The 21,109-nt window shown below is 35.0% G+C and overlaps 5 protein-coding genes across 6 annotated transcripts; 4 read left to right on the top strand and 1 right to left on the bottom strand.

The window, feature by feature from the left end:
* Positions 1-511: 511 nt before the first annotated feature.
* LOC123878656 lies at positions 512-9,993 on the bottom strand. Its single transcript, XM_045925969.1, has 3 exons — positions 8,874-9,993; positions 4,040-4,131; positions 512-1,027 (listed from the first exon to the last, which is right to left on the bottom strand). Exons 1-3 carry the CDS (start codon positions 9,112-9,114, stop codon positions 533-535), a joined length of 828 nt encoding a protein of 275 aa, XP_045781925.1. The 5' UTR covers positions 9,115-9,993; the 3' UTR covers positions 512-532.
* Positions 4,186-7,749, top strand: LOC123878596. The gene is made up of 3 exons (XM_045925887.1): positions 4,186-4,401; positions 4,823-5,025; positions 5,242-7,749. The coding sequence occupies exons 2-3, from the start codon at positions 4,830-4,832 to the stop codon at positions 7,215-7,217; spliced, it is 2,172 nt and encodes a 723-aa protein (XP_045781843.1). The 5' UTR covers positions 4,186-4,401; positions 4,823-4,829; the 3' UTR covers positions 7,218-7,749.
* A 41-nt stretch (positions 9,994-10,034) lies between the features above and the next one.
* Positions 10,035-13,401, top strand: LOC123878605. The gene is made up of 2 exons (XM_045925904.1): positions 10,035-10,460; positions 10,553-13,401. Exons 1-2 carry the CDS (start codon positions 10,409-10,411, stop codon positions 12,496-12,498), a joined length of 1,998 nt encoding a protein of 665 aa, XP_045781860.1. The 5' UTR covers positions 10,035-10,408; the 3' UTR covers positions 12,499-13,401.
* Positions 13,402-13,431: 30 nt separating this feature from the next.
* Positions 13,432-15,779, top strand: LOC123878635 (protein ALP1-like). Of its 2 annotated transcripts, XM_045925949.1 has the most exons (3): positions 13,432-13,841; positions 14,683-15,081; positions 15,253-15,779. In XM_045925949.1, exons 1-3 carry the CDS (start codon positions 13,552-13,554, stop codon positions 15,563-15,565), a joined length of 1,002 nt encoding a protein of 333 aa, XP_045781905.1. In that variant the 5' UTR covers positions 13,432-13,551; the 3' UTR covers positions 15,566-15,779. The 2 variants fall into 2 exon arrangements, with proteins under 2 accessions (XP_045781905.1, XP_045781904.1); XM_045925948.1 differs by having other exon boundaries at positions 14,683-15,779.
* Positions 15,780-16,683: 904 nt separating this feature from the next.
* On the top strand, positions 16,684-20,446 carry LOC123878614. The gene is made up of 2 exons (XM_045925915.1): positions 16,684-17,210; positions 18,119-20,446. The coding sequence occupies exon 2, from the start codon at positions 18,811-18,813 to the stop codon at positions 20,440-20,442; it is 1,632 nt and encodes a 543-aa protein (XP_045781871.1). The 5' UTR covers positions 16,684-17,210; positions 18,119-18,810; the 3' UTR covers positions 20,443-20,446.
* The last annotated feature ends 663 nt before the right edge of the window (positions 20,447-21,109 follow it).

Below are 21,109 nucleotides of genomic sequence, written 5' to 3'. Positions count from 1 at the left end.
ACCTCCCTGACTGACGAGTATTTGCGTGTAATGTAATATTGATTCGACTTTGAGCATTTTCAGCATTTCATAGCAAGATGTCAGACGAAGCGGTCGTTGTGCTGAGTGCGGCAATATTAATTCGACATTGTTATTTACGTAAAAAAAAAAACACAGAAGAAACGATATTGGTGTCATGAATTATATCAAAACCGGCAAAATACAGGCGGTTTGGATATTTTAGAAAGAATCAACCGACCCATAAGTAAACTTAAAATGTTTTTAAGAATCTCTTCTTCGGATTTTGAACACTTAATAAATCTCATTGGACCATATGTTAAAAAAGAAGATACTAATTATAGACAAGCAATAACAGTGCAAGAAAGATTAGCTGTTACATTACGATTTTACGCATCTGGTGATTCTTATTCAAGTTTGCAGGTTACTTTTAGAATGTCCAATCAGATTATAAGTTGTATTATCAAAGAAGTGAGTGAAGCTATAATTGGATGTTTAAAAGAAAAAATACTGGTGAGTTTATTAATCTAGTTTATTAATCAATCAGATCTCCAAATTCACGCATAAACCCCTCACTTTCTTGGCTATTAATGCTGGCTTCAGGCGAAGAAAGTTGGGCGTCTGCAGTGGATGGAACTGCTGCTGGTGAGGGTGTACTTTGGAGGCCTGATGGTCCAGCATGGTTTGATTCATTACGCGAAAGTTGAGAATCAGGAGTCCAATATCCATGTTGCTGGTACATGTACTCATATTCACCGCGATCGGCACTAAACAAGATATTGGAAATGTGGTGCTGTACACAGGCCCTAGTATTATGAGAGTACGTCTTGAGTTTTTCAGTAATAAATTTCCCAAAAGTAGTGCATTCATCCGATTTAGCAGAAGTAAAGTCTTGCAAAATTTGGAAAGTCGAGTGCATTATATCATCACTTCCATCCACCTTCGCTTTTTTCCGTTGTGGTGCATCAGGATTTTCAGGTGGCTTGTCGCGAGTCTCCTGCAAGTCTTGTGTCCCAGGTTCACAAGGAATCTAAAACAAGGTTTTTTTTCAGTTACCTAGCATACCAGATGGTTGGCTAAATTTGGCTGAAAACTTCAATAACCAGTGGAATTTCCCTCATTGTGTCGGCGCTATAGATGGCAAACATGTAGTCCTGCAAGCCCCATACAGAAGTGGAAGCGATTACTATAATTTTAAAGGTTTTTTTAGTATAGTTCTATTTGCGGCTGTGGATTCAAATTACAATTTAATATACAGGGTTACTGGTAATATGTCGGCAATCTGTTAAGGGGGTGTAGGCGAAGTAATTTGCAACCAAATGACCCCTAATGACCCCTAGGCAAATGTCAACCATTTTCGAGTAATTTGACTTTTTGTGTTTTTTAGAAGAATTTGAGGTATGCAACTTTGAAAATTTATAAAAAAAAAACCAATGCATGAATTTTTTTATTATTATTATTATTTGCTTGCTAACACTTCAATACATAATAATCAACCATAAAATGATACATATCTTTAATAGTTTTTAAATCACAGCTACAAATCTGAACAAGTTTCATAATTTACACCAGGTGGTCTGACAAAAATGGTCGATTTATGTAAAAAATTACTGAAGAACTTTATCGGCAGAACACATGAAAAACATGTACAACTTCTCAGCTATCCAACGAGATACAATATGGTACCAGAAATTAGAAATTGGCCGAAAAAAATGCAATTATTGTGAAAAAAATGAAATCGTCTTAAGAATACGAAATAATATCTCAACGTCGAATTTTATGGTAATATTCTTATTTCTTATTTAGGATGAGTAATGAGTTATAATTAATCTTACAATTCATTTTCGAAGTATAAAACTCTAAAAATAACACTCTAAAAATAATGAGAGTTCCAAGAATGACATTTTTAATCCTTTGTGTGAACACGTCCACCAATCAGCGCTCTCGGATAAGAAGAGCTTAAAAACATTATCTAGTGACTGGATAGAAAAAACAAAGGCATAAATAGCCAGATTTGCCTAACATTTTTCAGAGAATAGGATAATAATTAAAACACTGGCAAGTACAATAACATTAGGTGAAGGGTGGGATCCTTAACTTATTTAATTGTATTGTATTTATAAATTCTTAGACTTAAAAGATAAGACATTTAAAATGTTTCATAATTTGCGCAAAACTGCAAAAATTTACAGTTTGGTTGTGCCACTCGTACTGTACAGATCATCTCTACCTAAGTTGGTACCTACATCATTGTGAATTTGGAAGTGAATTGACCTGGCTTTTTCTTATGGACTGTTTCTGGCATACTCTGTGATTTGGCTTGTGATTGGACTCTGATTTATTGCTCTCCCGACAATTTGGCGCGTCAAAAGGACTAATGGCTGCAGAAAGAACCCAGTACTCCAATGAGGAATACGCCAATATCCTTTTTTGTTATGGATATTGTGACGGCAATGCTTTGGCCGCTCGCCGTGAATATCTTCGCCGATTTCCTCCTCAGAGGAGGCCCAATTCCTTGGCCAGCAAGATGTCCAGACCTGACACCTATGGACTATTATGTCTGGGGACATAATATGAAGAACCTAGTGTACGATGTCTCACCAGTGCCATCAGTCGAAGAATTGAAAATTAGAATAATAAATGCAGTTAATTCAATAAGAACCAATTTGACAAGTAATGTAGTAAAATCTCAATTAAGAAAAAGAATGCGCCTGTGCATAAGAAATAGAGGGTCACATTTTGAAAATGAACTTTAGAATTTAGTTTAATGGCTTAGTGTAACTTATCTACGTAATTATTTTAAACTTCCTAAACGATTATTGTAATTTTTGATTGCAGACGATTACGTCTTTTTAACAATAATTGTATTTTTTTTCGGCCATTTTCTGATTTCTGGTACCATATTGTATCTCGTTGGGTAGCTGAGAAGTTGTACATGTTTTTCATGTGTTCTGCCGATAAAGTTCTTCAGTAATTTTTTACATAAATCGGCCATTTTTGTCAGACCACCTGGTGTAAATTATGAAACTTGTACAGATTTGTAGCTGTGATTTGAAAACTATTAAAGGTAAGTGTCATTTTATGGTTGATTATTATGTATTGAAGTGTTAGCAAGCAAATAATAATAATAATAAAAAAATTCATGCATTGGTTTTTTTTTTATAAATTTTCAAAGTTGCATACCTCAAATTCTTCTAAAAAACACAAAAAGTCAAATTACTCGAAAATGGTTGACATTTGCCTAGGGGTCATTAGGGGTCATTTGATTGCAAATTACTTCGCCCACACCCCCTTAACGGATTGCCGACATATTACCAGTAACCCTGTATATAAACTGTGGCTGTCAAGGGAGAATCTCTGATGGAGGAGTATTTAATAATTGTAATTTGTATACTAAAATGCAGAATAAATCTTTGAATCTACCACAGCCAAGAGCATTGCCGATGCGGAACAAAGAAATTCCTTATTATTTTATTGGGGATGAAGCTTTCGCATTATCAGAAAATATAATGAAAGTGTATTCAGGACATCATCGTAAAGGAACAAAGGAGAGAATTTATAATTACAGACTTTGTAGAGCACGGAGAGTAGTCGAAAATGTGTTTGGCATTATGTCAGCAGTTTTCAGAGTGTTGCGGAAACCCATGTTATTGCAACCAGAAAATGCTACTTTAGTAGTTAATGCCATAGCACACCTACATAACTTCTTACGAAGAAATCGGCAAAGTAGGGATTTGTACACACCTCCGGGATCTTTCGACAGGGACAATTTAGGAGTAATCACACCAGGATCTTGGAGGGCTGATACCGAAGAAAATACTGGTTTAATGGATTTGGATGAACAACAAGAAGCAGCACAAATAGTTCCTCAAGAGATACGTGAAGAAATTAGTAATTATTGTTCGCAAGAAGGAGCAGTACCATGGCAAAACGAATATGCTTAATGTTTATTAATGTCCTGCTTTATTTAGCCTTGATAGGTTAAAAAATATTTAAAACTTGTGTAAACAGATATTAAATGTAATATACATAATATACTAACTGAATCTGTTGTCTTCCGTGGTTCATATCTGTCCAGTATAAATGATAAAGCTGCATATGCGAACCAGGTACTAGTATATACTTCTTCTGCACCTGAAATATAGATTATGTAATATGTACTGAATTGAAAAATATTCTGACAAAATATAGGGTAAATCCGGGATAGATGCCGCAGCTGGATAGTTGCCCCATTTTCTAAAAACCTAACTTCGCAAAATCGCAACACAGCGTTAATAGTCTAAACCGAGAGCGCGTGCGCCCCATGCTCAGTGCCCCGCAGACCATCGCACGGGATTGATGTGTTTAGCTCGTGCGTGCGATTATCTCCGCGACGAACACGACGAATGCTTCAAAGTTTCAAACGTAAGTATTTACTGTTACGTATCTTTTTTATGTAGTAATAAATTCTGTTTTATTTTTTTATATACATATATTGGTTAATTAACTATATATCTACTTATTAATAATTACCCTTTTGTATTTAGTTAATTCAAAAAATAAAAGGGCATCTATCCATAACAAAAAGGATAGTCGCCCCAATTTTTTGCAGTATAGATGCCCTTAGGGGCATCTATCCCCCATAATACTATACATTATATGATAGCATATTTTTAAAATTACTTTTTTTTTATTTTGATATAATTCTTATTGCGTTTTCATATAGATCTCTACTGATGGTTTGTAATGTTCTTTGGGGCTGTATACCATCATAGTGTTGAAAATATATTTCAAGTATTATGTTGTTTAATGAATGTGTATTTTTGTTTGTTTCTACTAATCACAGTTGAACCATGCCACGAAGATATAAAAGAAAGGAAGGAGTACGACCTCGAATAGTTTCTTGGACTACAGAGGCATTACAAAACGCTTTTGATGAAATGGACAAGAATATCATGGGGATAAACAAAATATCCCGACAATTCGGAATTCCGTCCAGAACATTACGGAGACGTTATGCTGCTAAAAACAAAACAAAATTAACATTGGGTTAGTAAGTACATATATGAATGTAAGCGGGCACTTAAAAAGTGTAGATCGGTATTTTTTTCCTACACTGAATGTGTTAAAATATAGGTAGATATAGGAAGATAACAAATATAATATAAATAATAGTAGTTTGTTCCGCTTCTACTAAATAGATAATTTATTGCAGCCTATCTATTTTCTAAACATTTTCTTTAATTTTCATTTTAATTGCTTTAGGAAAACATCCTATCTTCGGTTTTGAAAATGAGAAGAGGCTAGTAAAGCATATTTTGAAGCTTGGAGAAGCAGGATTTCCTCCAGACAGACGATCCATACGAATGCTAGCCTACCAATTTGCCGAAAAGCTGAAGTTAAAACATAAATTTGACCATGAAAGCCAAAGGGCTGGAAATGAATGGTGCAAAAGTTTTATTGAACGAAATCCAGAGCTGGCTATCAGACAAGCTGAGGGTTTATCTGTGGCTAGAGCTAAAGGTCTTAGTAGAGAAGAAGTGAATAATTTTTATGAACTTTTGGCCAAAGTCATGATAGATAATGGCCTTTCAGATAAACCGGAAAGAATATTTAATATGGACGAATCAGGTATTCAGTTGAACAATAAACCCGGAAAAGTTATCGCCAAGAAAGGCGCAAAGGTCGTTAATTCAGTCACATCTGCGGAGAAAGGTGAAACCATGACAATAATTGCCTGTTGCAATGCGATTGGTAATTTTCTTCCACCGGCAGTCATAATAAAAGGTGTGAATAAAAAGACAGAATTTGAAGATGGACTTCCACCGGGCTCAAAAGTTTATATGAATAAAAAGTCCGCATATATTAATACTGAGATTTTTTATAAATGGCTAACGGAACACTTCATTCCCCTCAAACCGCAGGGTAAAGTTCTACTTATTTTAGATGGACACTCATCACATTCAACTGCACCAGACATGCTACAAGCTGCAGCTGACAACGACATAATTTTATTATGTTTGCCTAGTCACACAACTTCAGTTCTGCAGCCTTTAGACAGATCGGTATTTGGACCTCTGAAAACATATTTCAACCATGAAACTAATCAGTTCATGCGCATGCATCCAAACAAAAAGATCAGCCGTTACAATGCTGGAGCGCTTATACGCAATGCTTGGCTTCGCGCTACTACACCTGCAAACGCTCTTGGTGGCTTTAGAGGTAGCGGAATTTATCCACTTGATCCGAATGCTTTACCAGATACAACATTTATAATATCAGATATTGGGTTGAGCAGACAAAATGCGGGCGAATCTCGTGGACCTGATGAAGGTGATCCTCAAACATCAAGAATCCTGCCTCAGACGTCTTCTTTGTCATATCATCATCCAGAGCTGGACAATACAAGTGAAACTGTGGAACTATGTGTGCCTGTCGAAGCTGAAAGGAGAGCACAAACACCCCTACCACAGACGTCTTCATCGACATGTTGTCAACTTAATCCCGTTAATGAAAGAGAAAATATTACTGGATTAGACCAAAATAAGACACCACCGAATTCGATACTGGCTTCAGTCCATAGGGAATCTCCGAGTATTTTGATTGATCCTGAAGTTTTAGAAGATATAAGCATTGTTGATATTGGTGACGATACAATTGAACAGTTTCTAGCTGGCATAGAAGAAAAGGAAACGCCTTCAAAAATTCTGGTCCAAGCATCGCCAATACCTCAAATACCCTTGACTATGGCTAAGAGGACCAAGCAATCAGCAGATATTCTAAATTCAAAAGAAAAAATAAAAGAAAAGAAGAATATGGCTGAGAAGAAGAATAAACGAGTTAAACCTAAATTAGACAAAAGTAATAAGACTGAGACTACCAAAGAAAAACGAAAATTTAAGAGTACAAATAAAAAAACTAAAGAAGGTAGTGATAAAGAAAATGATACAACAGATAGTGATAGTGAAGAAACACCCACAACAACATACTATAAAACTAGAGGGAAAAAAACTCAAGGTTTGCCTGTAAAGAAAACAAAGAGGGATAACCAAGAAAGCCCAAAAGATACAGACGATAACTATTATTGCATAGAATGCTTTGATAGCTATCAACACACGAAGTCAAAATCTGATTGGATTCGGTGCATATCGTGCCAGAAGTGGCTGCACGAAATTTGTACACTTTTTAGAAATTATTGCTCAAGATGTGGCAAACTGAAAGCCCTTTCTAATTCGACCTAAACTAAGGACAACATTTAATTATGTTGATTTTTTAATTTCGTTAAATTTTGAAAATTTTAGATATTAGCTTTTTATTAAGAATTTTAAATATTATTTTTAATATTACCTTGCTTGTCTGCTTACGCACATTAAAATTTAGATTTTTTTTCTTAAAAAAATGTTAATAAGTTTAATTATTTTTAAGGATACCATTATAAAAATTACCTAAATAGTACAAATAAAACATATCAAAACTATGTATTATACTTATTTCAATCTATAGGGCGTCTATCCTACATCACAGGCATCTATCCTCCTCAGTATTTTCATAGTGAGGCATCTATACATATGGGTAGGCATCTATCCTCAAAAAAATGAGTTTTCAAAAATTCAATTTATGCAGAATCTGTTATTGTTAAATCAACAAAAACGAGTCGTATTGCTAGTACAAAGATCAAACTTTTAATATTCATGGAAATTCTTTATGAAAAACGTACAGTTTGAAAATTAGAAAGCCTTTTCAAAAAGTGGGGCAACTATCCCGGTTTTACCCTAGTATGGTGAAGGCACCTATAGTCCACTTGTTTAGGTATGTGGATGCCCAGTTTTGAAGTGTAATCAACATTGATCAAGATCATTTCTAATCAAGTTTGTTTACATTTTTTCTAAACAAATGGCCTATAGTGAAGGTATCATCAACAAACAAAACGTGCCCTAGGTGTTCGGGACAACGATGCAGGAGCAACTTAGAGCAGGACAGCCTGCTCCCTTTCTACAAGCAGCCATTAGAGCGAGACAGCCTGCTCCCTTTCTACAAGCAGCCATTAGAGCGAGACAGCCTGCTCCCTTTCTACAAGCAGCCATTAGAGCGGGACAACCTGCTCCCTTTCTACAGAAAAGCATGCCCGCGCGCATATTAAAGTTTTAATTAAATAAAAATATATTAAAATATGTAAATAAATAATATAATAGGATATAGATAGGCTTAGCGGATTATAAAATATGTAATTTTCTAGGTGATAGCCTTAATAGTTTAAGAATAATTTTATTGTAAAAATGCGCTACTACCAAATAAACGCATGACAAACCCCCTTGGTGGCAAAGCGGCTCTCTTTAAGGTAAGCACTCGGGCGCATAAAAACCCAGTGTGCGCGCCGCTCGAGGGTGGTTGCAATTTAACTTCGAAACAAGAAACATCAAGATAAGAAAACAAGAAAACAAGAAGAGAAGCCGCCAAGCCACCAAGGGAGGTCCTGAATTTCAAGATATATCAGTGGTTTCATTTTCCGGCAGTACTCGAGTCCTGAACCTAGGTACCTTCGGCCAGCATTTCGTCCGGGCACCTTCCATCTAATCTGCCTTTTTCAAGGCGGACCAGCCCGGCGAGCCCAGCCGTGAGGTACCCCTAACGTGTACGAACGGACATTAAGCGCCTCCGTTCCGGTAACCACTGCGGGGCCAGTCTTCTGACTGACCTACGCAATCTTTCCCTTTTTGCGAGCCCTTTTCAGGGCTCCGCCCGGTTACCAAACGGACTTCCGCGCCTGTCCAGTACACTAGGTACCCACGAGTCGTGTGGAATGTGACCTCTCCGCCACTCACACTCACCCCTTGCTTGTCACAGTTATTGTCATGACTAAAGTAGATGTAGGTACATAAATAAAATATGTTACCCACCTTTTCCGGTTCCTGAAGCACTTTTTTTCATTTTGCTCTTTTCTCTTCTAAGAGATGCTAAAAGGCTTGTGATTTTCTTTTGACATTCTTCTACGGTTATTCCAAATTGATCCGATAATTTCACCCAACCGTCTTGTTTTATTATTTTATTAAAGTGTTGAGGATGCTTAGGGTCCCATAATTCCCTGATTTCCCTATATTTTTCTATGAATAATAGAGTCTTCTCTTTGTCCCAAGCCATTACTTAAATTTAGAACTGTCCGTGACGCCAAAAAAATCTCCGAAGCGTCAGAAACACTTTATGACAACGTGCGTTCACTTCACTGTCACGTAGGCTACTGAGCGGGCGGGCGGGGGGCTAGGGGCAGTGAAGCCCCCCGCCCGCCCGCTGAAGCTGTGAAGCGCATTGATGTTACAAGTTGTATCAAGATAATACACATTGTATCATTACAAGGTGCGCATTGTAATGCTCGGTTCTCCTCCTTCACTGATGTATGCCCGTTTTGTATCATTACAAGGTGCGCATTGTAATGCTCGGTTCTCCTCCTTCACTGATGTAATGCTCAAATCTGTAACGTTACATTACACGCGAATGCTCCCGGTGAGGGAGCACCCTTAAGCCACTTCCAAAGTAATTTTAAAGTGAAAATTTGTAGGAATGTATGTAAAGTATTATACATATCTGAAAAGCTCATCTTTTGAAGTTTTTGAACAATCCATAAAATTATAATTTTATGTTAACGTTAACGTCAAAATAATCGTAGACTAAAATAAGGTGGAAAAAAAAGTATTTTGTAAGTTCATCGAGACTTTTGACAGTTACCCACGTCTCCCCACGCTTTACATTTTATGTTGATTTGTAGCCTAGTTACTCATAAGAAACATTTATTAAAATTAGCTGCGCATAATTGCGCCTTTCGGAGTAATCGGTAAAAATGTGAGAAAAGTCAGAAAACGGAAAACCGCTATCTATTGCGGTTTAGAATGTAGACTTTTTTAATCAATAATTTGCGGTAGTTTTTGTACTTTACTATCAATAATTTATTTATATTATGGCTTTTATCAGTTTTGCACACATTTTGCGTGTGACAATTTTAATTAGCAAGATGCACACTGCCCTTATTTTTCAAATTATATATAAAGAATTAATAGATTTATTACTATATGAGGCCATAAGATTTAAGAACCATAGTGGCCTAACTAACTTTTTTACAATAATGAGTTTATGATTTTTTCCAGCTAAAATTGAACATTTTGATAGAACCAGAGTGGCCTAAAAGTGATACAACGAATATTCACTAGATGACAGCATAATCACTGTTATGGTTTTTAGTCTGTGATCTAAATTTGAGGTGCCATACTGGCCTAAGTAAATAGGCCAATATGGTATAAGCCTGCTAAAACTTCACTGTCATGATGACATTAGTTAGGCTACTTTTGGCAATCTGTTGATAACAAATGTCATTATTTTCCCGCCCGTGCGTGCTTTATCTTTCAGTAAAATTATTTGTGAAAAGTAGCTATTTGACTGGAATATGGAAAACGATCAACAAGAAAGCTCAAACAATGTGGATAACGAACTTCGAGGTATGTATTACAATATTCCATTGTTTTGTATTGCAATAATTATATGACGTGTTATTTGATAATAGTGTTCTAAGAGTTTTCATTGTTTACAGAAATCTTTGGGCCTGAATCAGAAGAAGACCCATTTCAAGACTCTGGTTCAGACTACCAGCCATCTGGACGTAATTCGACAGCATCTAGTACAGATCTAATTGATATTTTAGGTGACGAAAACCAATCTCCAAATAATATAACTTCTGAAATAACTCCAGTTCAAAGTAAACCTAGAAAAAGAGTGAGACAAACAAGCAAATGGAAGAAGAATGTGAGAAAGGAAAAGCGTTCAAGAGGTGAGGAGTATATTAATGTTAAAGGTGTTCTAGTGCCACCAAAACAAATTGATACTGCTTGTGAGTGTAATTGCCAACGAAAGTGTCATGAAAAGATTCTGCCTAGTCAGCAAATTATTCTGTTCAACAGCTTTTATGCTTTGGGAAATTATAACTTGCAGTCATCTTTCCTTTTTTCTTTAATTAAGGTGATGCCAAAAAAGACATGTCACACTGCTTCTGCTGTATCTAGGCGTTCAAATTCAAGGGTGTATCAGGTTCCTAATTGTGATGGCTTGCATGTAACTGTATGCAAAGAATTTTTTAAAAAGCTATTTGGTGTCAGTGATGGCAGATTGTCTAGAGTTTTAAAAAATAAATTAGCAATTCCCATACCTCCTACTGATCAAAGAGGAAATCATGTGCCTTCAAATAAAACTCCAGAGAACAAAATTCAAATTGTTAAAAACTTTATCAATAAATTTCCCAAATACGAGTCACATTATACTTTACACAAGAGCACAAACAGAATGTTTTTAGCACCTGACTTGGGCTTGCCTAAACTGATTGCTTTATACAAAGAAGAAACCCCACCTTCTGAACAAGTATCAAATTTCATGTTCAGAAAAGTTTTTAATGAGCAATTCAACCTATCTTTTCATGCACCAATTACGGATTCCTGTAAAAAATGTGATAATTTTAAAATAAAAATAGAAGCTGAAGAATCATCTGTCAAAAAGGATGAACTTAATTCTCAAAGGAAACTACATCTTTTAAAGGCTGAATCTGCAAGAAATAATTTTAAGATAGATAAGAATAGAGCTGCAGATGATTCTGATTTAACAGTTATAGTATTTGATCTCATGAAAACTTTACCTACTCCTGTTATTTCTACAGGAATTTGCTATTATAAAAGACAGCTTTGGACTTACTGCCTGGGAATTCATAATGCTCATAATGATGAAGTAACAATGTATGTGTGGAATGAAACTATAGCCTCAAGGGGTCCTCAGGAGATTGGTTCCTGTCTGTTGCGTTACATCAAAGAGAAAGTCAAGACTAAAAAGTTAATTATGTACTCAGACCAATGCGGTGGTCAAAATAGAAATATTAAAATGGCTACTCTTTGCCAGTATATTGTTGCCCATCCAGATTACACAGTAGATAACATAGACCATAAGTTCTATGTTAGTGGGCACTCATACTTAGCATGTGACCAAGATTTTGGATTGGTGGAGAAAAAGAAAAAGTTTTACAAAAATATTTACTTACCAGATGACTGGATTACTGTTATTAAGGCAGCTAGGGACAGGAACCCATTCAATGTTATAAAAATGACGAAAGATGACTTTATTTCAACAAAAAAACTGGAGAATAACATTACCAATAGGAAGGTAACTGCTGAAAAATCAAAGGTACAGTGGCTCAGCATTCAGTGGCTTTTGTTTAACAAAATGCATCCATTTATTCTTTTTTTTAAATATTCTAATAATGAAGATGTTTTATTTGAAAATGTTGATTTCAAGAAAAGGGTCTCTAAACATTGGACTGGTATTAAGCTGGATCCTTTATACCCTGATGGGAAACCCATCAGTACTGAGAAAAAAAAGGACTTATTAGATCTTTTGCCTTTTATACCTCCAGTGCATCACAGCTTTTATACCAGTATCAAAGATAATGTGTCAGTTAGAAATGACATAGATGTTGAGAATGACATTGATAGTGACTAGGAATACTTTTATTGTTAAGTGCACTTACTGTTATTGGTGTTTTTGTTTAAGTGTTTAATAAACAATTGGCCTAATAACCATTTTTTTCTAACTTATTTATAAAAACCTATTGCCAAAGTGGCCTATCTGTGTATAAAATGTTGAAAAATAGCAATAAAGCTATTTTCTAACTACTAAAATCATAAATTGGAACATTATTAAGTTAATTAAAATATAAAAGTAATAAAAAGTATGTATTTTGAAGAGTGATAGTTGATTAAAAAAATACTGTTTTTGTTTTCTATGGTACTCAAAAGGCTTGTCCATTGAATTAGGCCACTATGGTTCTCATGGCCTCATATAATAGTTATTTGTTCAACAAGATAGCAAAATTCATTTTTGCTGCGAGTGCCTAGTTTGAACCCCGAGCGGGCGAAGGATTCTATAATAGAATCACGAGGGTAGCGAGCGAAGTTAGAATCCTGAGTGTAGCGAGGGGTTCAAAGGTACAAGAAACAAAAGTTTTGCTATCGTGTGATACATACAACTTTTCACCTCGATAGCGAAAACACAAGTTCTAAGAAAATAATTATTTATTGAAACACACACACACACAAGATATTTTTATATTCATGTATATTTCATTTTTATATGATAAAACCAGTTTCTGAATAGGTCTGCACACTTTTAACAAGTTTCCAATCGTTAAATAATTCAAAGGCTTTCAAGTATTTTTCACGTGACTTTTCCGGAACAAAGTTTAATTCAGCATTAGACACTGATTCCTTTAATAACTGATGGTTTTAAATTATCACTCATTTTGTTATTTTTAAAACTTTTATAACAATTATCCACAAAGAAATTAGATGAGATTAGGTATGTTTTTATTAAGATTTAAGACCTCATAGACAATTTTTCTTTTGTTTTTCCGCCATGTTTTATTCCTTCTTAGAGCTAGTTCAGACATGGCGGATTCCGCGCGGATGCAAATCGCGCGGTTCTAAACGCAAGTGTTCAGACAGGCGCGGATGTACATGCGGAGTGCCGTTATTCGCATAGGGTGACAGTCCAATCATGGAAGTCGAAGAAGCAATATGTGTGTACTTGTTGCTCCGTAAAAAAGAAAGAAAGAAGAAACGGCAGTATTGGGTGCATCCAATATTACGCGATCGGTTTACTCATGGTCAGTTTCAGACTTTATATCCAAAATTAAGAAGTTTTGAACCAAAATTCTTCAATTATTTGAGAATGTCGATAAATTCATTTGATGAATTATTAGAAATGATGAGTAAACAAATTGAATCTAATGATACCCATATGAGGTCAAGCGTGTCCCCAGAAGAAAAACTCGTGATCACATTAAGGTAAGATATTTATTTTATACGTCAGAATATATATTTTGTACTATAGAAGACTGTGAATCGTCAGTGCTATTGCATGATAAAGGCGATGGAGACTCTCCTGGTACTATTGTAGAATATCCAGTGAAATATCCTTGTGGGTTTGAATATTGTTGGTTTTGCCAAAATACTGCATTAGGCGTGTTTTGCTGGCTCGTGATATGAATAGGCGATGGTAATTTCTGCCCTTTCTGTATTACCTGGAGCAATTCAATTTTAGTAGCCAATCGTTTATTTTCTGGAACTTTCTTTAACTCTTTATACAATGACATGCAAAAAAGTTTATCATCATCATCTTGCTTTGACATACTTTCTTGTATTTGTCTTTGTATTTTATCTCTTGATTCAATACTATTTTCTAATATGTTAGCCAATCGCTCTTCTGAAGTAATTTTAGTTTTCTTCCTTTTATTGGGTACCGGTTGTATTTCACGTGCATTTACAAAATTATCTAGCTTTTGGTCAATGTTCCGAATTTCTTCATTTTTGGCTTCATCTATGTTTGTGATAGTTTCTTTGTTTTCTATCGTCTTCTGAAGAAAAGAAAGCCGGTCGAAATACATGTATTTTGAACCTTTACATGCACCAGAACCAGAAGGAATTTATTTGCCTTTCTTGAATTCCTTATTATAAGCATCACGGATGTTCTTCCATTTTTTTTGTAATGATACACCTGGAACAGAAATCACTATCTTTAACAAATATAAATACAGTAGCGGTTAGGTAATTCAAGACACTCATTATGCTTTAACTAGCGGACCCGGCAGACTTTCAAAACGATACAGATTAATATTTTATTTTTCAGATATCTGGGTACTGGTTGTTCCTTTGGAGAACTACATTACAACTTTCGTCTTGGCAAATCTACAATCACAGGAATTGTCCGTGAAGTATGTGAAACTCTGTGGGAAAAAGTCACAAAAAACGTCATGCCTGAACCCAGCGAAGATATATGGAAGAAAATAGCTAAAGATTTTGAAAAATATGCAAATTTTCCCAATTGCATAGGCGCCATAGATGGCAAGCATATAAGGATTACAAAACCCAAAGATTCGGGTTCTTTGTATTATAATTACAAAACTTTTTTTTCCATAGTACTGTTGGCACTTTGTGATAGTAACTATTGTTTTACTTTCATAGATATCGGATCTTACGGAAAAAGTAGTGATTCTGCAATTTTTAAAAATTCAGCATTTTATAAAAGGTTAATAGAAAAGTCATTACACATACCAAAACCTAAACCAATATCTGAAACAGATCCTAAACCATTGCCATACGTCATAGTTGGCGATGAAGCGTTTGGTTTATCCGAAAATGTAATGCGACCCTATGCAGGTAAAGGGCTATCATATGAAAAAAAAATATTTAATTACAGGTTATCAAGAGCTCGACGTTTTATTGAATGCACTTTCGGAATTCTGGCAAACAAGTGGCGCATTTTTCATAGGCCTATAAACGTGAATATAGACTTTGCCGAAGACATAATAAAGGCCTGTTGCGTGCTACACAATTTTGTTAGAACTAGAGATGGTATACAGTATGAAGATACTTTACATACTGCGCCAATGAGTAATCTTATTACATTACATGCAGGAAGGGGTACACCATCATCATTAAACATTAGAGACAAATATGCTAATTACTTTGTGAATGAGGGTCGTGTAGAATGGCAAGACACGAAAATATGAAATTAAAATTGTTACAGTTCGCGCCAAATAACTAAACTCAAGATGGCGCGTCGCGTTGGTGGGTTGTACATATTACAGTTAATAGCTATACGTTACTGTGGTAACGTGATAGTTTTCCCGCGCTCGTTACGTACCGCCAAACAACGTTATACACATTTCAGTTATTTGGGGTGGACTGTCTATTACAAAACATGTAAACTACCCTGGTAAAATGTATAATTAAATGTCTACTGACCAAAAAGAACCTTCTTTTCCAAAGAATCCTCATTTTCTCCAAAAATCTCCACCAGCTCCTGCCAAGCTCCGTTTTTAATCGTTTTGTTAGAATATTCTGCACATTGGATGTTCCACAAAGCAGGTCTTTTTTCCACCTCATCGATGAATAGCTCGGTGTCGAAGCGATCCATTGTCACCGTCCGATACGCGCGGCTTCCGCGGAGCAACTGAACGCCCTCTAGGTACGTCAAGTAAATAAAACCGAGCGGCGACCGCGCGAATTCATTTTCTCGGTTGAGCCGCGCGGATTGTCAATCCGTGCGGACAGGTATGAACGATTTGTAAGGCGCTAATGTAATTAGGATCCGCGCGGTTCAACCGCGCGATTTGCATCCGCGCGGAATCCGCCATGTCTGAACTAGCTCTTAATCTGCGTTCGGAATTGTGTCAATCATAAAAAAAAATATTAATTAATTAATTTTAATTTTCTCTTAATTTTCATGTTGTGTTACAGAATTATAAAGTCTAAAACACATTTTAACAAAAAGTAAATATTTTGAATAATAAAATAGAGAGTTAAAAAAAAATGTCGAAATAAAATGTATGGGGTATGCAACATATCTATGGGTATGCAATATTATATACAACGTTTCCGAACGTTTCTTGTGACGACGAATTGAATAAATGCCAATCCAAAGCATTCTAAAAAAAAAAACACAACATAAGAATAATACATCTACGACCTACCAGGCTGCATGGTCTACGACCTTTGCCTTTCCTGAAGGGATCATCATAAAAAAAATATTTTTTCTCACGCCCGTGAGAAAAAGTATTTTTGCTCACTGGTTTGAGGTTTCACAAAACCAGTGAGCAAATCTCAATGTTGCTCACTGGTTTTAGGCAGCAAAGACGCCATGTTTGAGCTAGAGAGGTGAAAAAAATTTATCGTTGCAATTAAACAGACGTTTAATTGTTACAAACATTATATACTTACGGTTTTTGTTAACTTTTTTCAATGTCTACTTTCAAGTGTTCGAAACGTGAATTAATACTTTCATATATTGAAGGAGAAAAAACTTTTGAGGCGTTATCAATAATTTTAAAAGAAAATTATCATGTCTCTGATGACAACATATCGCACACTTAATCCAATACTGTCACTATCCAAAATTTTGCCAAATCGACTTTTTAATGCCATCTGTTGGGAAATGTGGAACTACGCGTAATTGCACTTACGCTAGTCTAAAAGTAACAGAAATAACCGTTAGATGGCAGTGGTCCGGTTCGTCACTAAACAAAATATTCCCCTCTCCTCAGTGGAACACTGACCTTCAACGAAAAAGTACGTGTCGCCAAGAACAAAATTTACGATTTTTGAGTGCAAAAGTGTCATTTTAGTGATTACACCGGTTTACCAGTAATATTTTTGGTAAGTAGTGCATTATTGTAATTGAAATAGTGACATTTTGTGTTTAAGTTCACATTTGCACTAAGTTTTTCTCTCATTTAGATCATTGGTTTGACGCCATAATGACACTTTCAGTTTAGTGTCAGTTTGTCTTTAAAATAATTAGTTATTTATCATTTGTTCGCTACAGCATAATCGTCACATTGCTTATTATGTCATTTTTGCTGTCATAATTTTCTTAAAAAACTATATTAAACTCATTAATAAAATACTTTATTTCATAAAGTGTCATTTTGTAGTCAGGATTATGGTAATAATTAACACAAAGTGTCTTTTTATCCTTTCTTATAAGGTCATACGATGATTTTTACCGACGGTTAACATTTAACATTGATCAATTATGTTAGGGATTACTGTCGGTACTATCACAAGCGCTAGAATCTACTCACCTTAAAGACATACTATTATTTATTATTACTATTGTACTATTATATAAGACTAGTATATATGCAGCTACAGAAATTTCTCTTTCATTGTCCTTCTTTTGTTCTTTTCGTAAAAAGTATAGTCAGACAGTCTGTTAATCATTATTAGCAATCACAGACGTCCGAGTATTTTTTGTAAAAAGGTTTACGTTTCTTCCGATTTTTTATTTTTATTTTAAGTACTATTGGTTTCATCTTTCTCGTTTTAATAGATATTGGTCCTCACAAAAAGGGGCGGTTCACAGATGTGGTCATCATGTTTGTCATCATTATGTGGCGATTTTGTTTTAAAAATGAGCAGATTCTAGCGCTCGTGATTGTACATACTAGAGTTAGCTTTCAAAATATTGTTTCGGACGATTCCATTATTTAAACTTTAGGTATTATTTTCTATATTTTAAAGTGTACACTACAAAAACTGATTTATGGCTTTCATGTTTTAAGGTGTGCAAAACAATGCAGCGGCGCGATATTTTACTGAAGCTCGCGCTTGAAAATAAAGAAAATGACCGTAGTGATGAAAAAACAAACTCACATCAACCAGTGTTTCATACTCTTACACCAGTAGAGCCGCTACAGATCTCGGTTCAAAACAATCAACAGTTACGTAGTTTAAGCAGCAGTAGTTCATCTTCTTCATGCAGCTCTTCCTCTTCAAGCAGTAATTCATCTTCATCTAGCATTGGGACACATAATATTTCAGATTCAATCCAGTCTAAGGAGTTCAATATTAGTACTGAGTATTTGACTCAAGCGGCCGAGAATCTACCGAGCACATCCAAATATTTGCAAAATAGTATGATTCCAGAATCTATTCCTATTCAATTACCTAGAGCAAGATCATTAAGTTCTTGTTCATCTAAATCAAAATCCTCTATAGCATCGTCAAGAGCAGGTGATTTTTCCCCAGATGATGATGACGCTGATTATGTCCCACCACTTAACCAAGCCTCACATGGAGAAAGCTCTAGCAGTGAGCCAGCTGATGTTAACGTTCCAGTCCGTATGGTTTCCCCCACAAAAAAAAACGTAAGGGTGTGATAAATGATAAGAAAAAAACCGCTAAGAAGTTACGTAATTCAGGAAAACAATACGTTTCACTATCCAAAACTAAGAGAGTTATTTCGGAAAGACGCATGGGCCCTCCTTGTACAGAACGATGTCGTTTAAGATGTTCAGAAAAAATTGATGAAGATCATAGAAATGCTATCTTCAAGCTATATTGGGAAATGGGCTGTATAACTCGACAGAGGGATTTTATATGTAAACATTTGACTATTGTTACACCAAAGTACAGTTACAAAAGGGAGAATAACAATCGTAAACCAAAGCATGCTTTCCATTTGACACTGGGAGAAAACAGAGTACGTGTTTGTAAAATATTTTTTAAAAATACTCTTGGGATAAATGATAGACCGATTAGAACTGTATTAGAGAAGATGTGTGATAGTGGTATTGTAGAGCCAGAGAAGAGGGGGAAACATGGGAACCAACACAAGGTTCTCGATGAAGTGGTACAGGGTATAAAAAATCATATTGATTCCATACCGCGTATCGAGAGTCACTACTTGAGGCAACAGACGAGTCGGGAGTTTATTGACGGTGGCAAAAATTTAATGGATTTATACAGGGATTACAAAAAAATGTGTGAAGACGAAGGAAAGCCAGCCGGTGAGCAACATACTTATCGGAAAATATTTAAACAAGATTATAATATAAGCTTTTTCATACCAAAAAAGGACATGTGCGAGTTTTGTGCTGCTTTTGAAAATATGGATGTACTTAAAAAGGAAGAAAATGAGCTAAAATATCTGGAACATCACACGGAAAAAGAATTCAGTCGAGTTGAAAAAAATGAGGATAAGCTAAAGGTTCAAGAAAATTACATAGTTGCATGCTATGATTTACAAGCAGTGCTACCTCTTCCGATGTGTAAGACTTCTGCTTTTTATTACAAATCAAAACTTAACGTTTGTAATTTCACCATCTGTGAGTTAAACAAAGACAAATGTAATTGTTACGTTTGGAGTGAAGTGGATAGCTTAAGAGGAGCGAATGAAATTGGTTCCTGTGTCTTAGAATTTATAAAAGAAAAAGCGCAAGCTGTCAATGACCCTAATTTAGAAATAGTTTTCTATTCAGACAATTGTTGTGGTCAACAGAAAAACCAATTTATGTTTTCTATGTACATGTATGCTCTGGCTAATTTTAGGATTAAGAGTATCACACATAAATTTTTGATATCAGGCCATACACAAAATGAGAACGATAACGTACACTCTGTTATAGAAAAAGAAGTTAGGAAGTTTTTGAAGTCATCACCAATTTATGTTCCTGAGCAATATATCACTTTAATAAAATCAGCCAAAAAACGAGGCAATACTTATAATGTTAAAGGAATGCTGTATTCCGATTTTTATGATTTAAAAAATTTAGCATATGAATGTGGCACCCATTTTAATAAAAATACACATGGGGACACAGTTAGACTTTCCGACATTAAAGTCATAAAATTTGTCAAGGAAAACCATGGAGAAATAAGAATACTTTACAAAAACTCCTTTACTGAAAACCAGTTTAATGAAATAGCCCTAAATCGACAATCTCGCTCTAGACGCAATGCAAACCGTCTGGGTTTTCCGTTAAAACAACTTAATAATACAAAATTAGAATTAACTACCAGAAAAAAGAATGACCTAAAATCCTTAATAGACAGCAATTTAATCCCACGGTATTATGCAGAATTGTTTTACAATGGTATTTTATAATTTTTTTCACTAAAATTTTCTATCCCAATAATGTTATTTGTTGAATTTTGTTTTTTTTTAAATATAATTTCGTACATTTCTAAAAAAATACTGGAGATAAGTCTGATTATTTTATAGTATGTACAATGATAATGGAGAAGATGGTTGTTGTTTTTTTTTTTTTGAATATTTTTTGTTTAACTAACAGAATTTTATGTTTGGTAAACGGATATTCTAGATTTATTTAAATAAATTTGTATCTGAACAAAATGTTTCTTTTTATTTTCTTGTGATAATCAATATATATATTTTATCACTGTAAAAGTAAATAAAACCATTTTTGGTAATAAAAAAATTGTTTTAACAGGGCTCTCTCCGTCAGTCGTTTCATACAATCGTAGTTCCAATTTCATTTGAATATTAAGCAACCAATGTCCATGAAATTTTGCAGACATATTCTAGAAACTAATATCTGTGTCTGTGGTGTTTTAGATTTTTCTAAAAATATGTAGTTTTAAAATTACAGGGGCTCAAAGATTTGTATGAAAATTTATAAGACCGCGTAACTTTGAAACCGAATATTTTAACAGAAATCTGGAAAACCACAGACATAGATATTAGTTTCTAGAATATGTCTGCAAAATTTCATGGACTTTGGTTGCTTAATATTCAAATGAAATTGGAACTA

The sequence above is a fragment of the Maniola jurtina genome, chromosome 26 (assembly GCF_905333055.1).
Source record: "Maniola jurtina chromosome 26, ilManJurt1.1, whole genome shotgun sequence".
Taxonomy (NCBI): domain Eukaryota; kingdom Metazoa; phylum Arthropoda; class Insecta; order Lepidoptera; family Nymphalidae; genus Maniola; species Maniola jurtina.
Note: the sequence above shows the minus strand (reverse complement) of the source record. Positions and strands in the feature narration are given on the sequence as shown.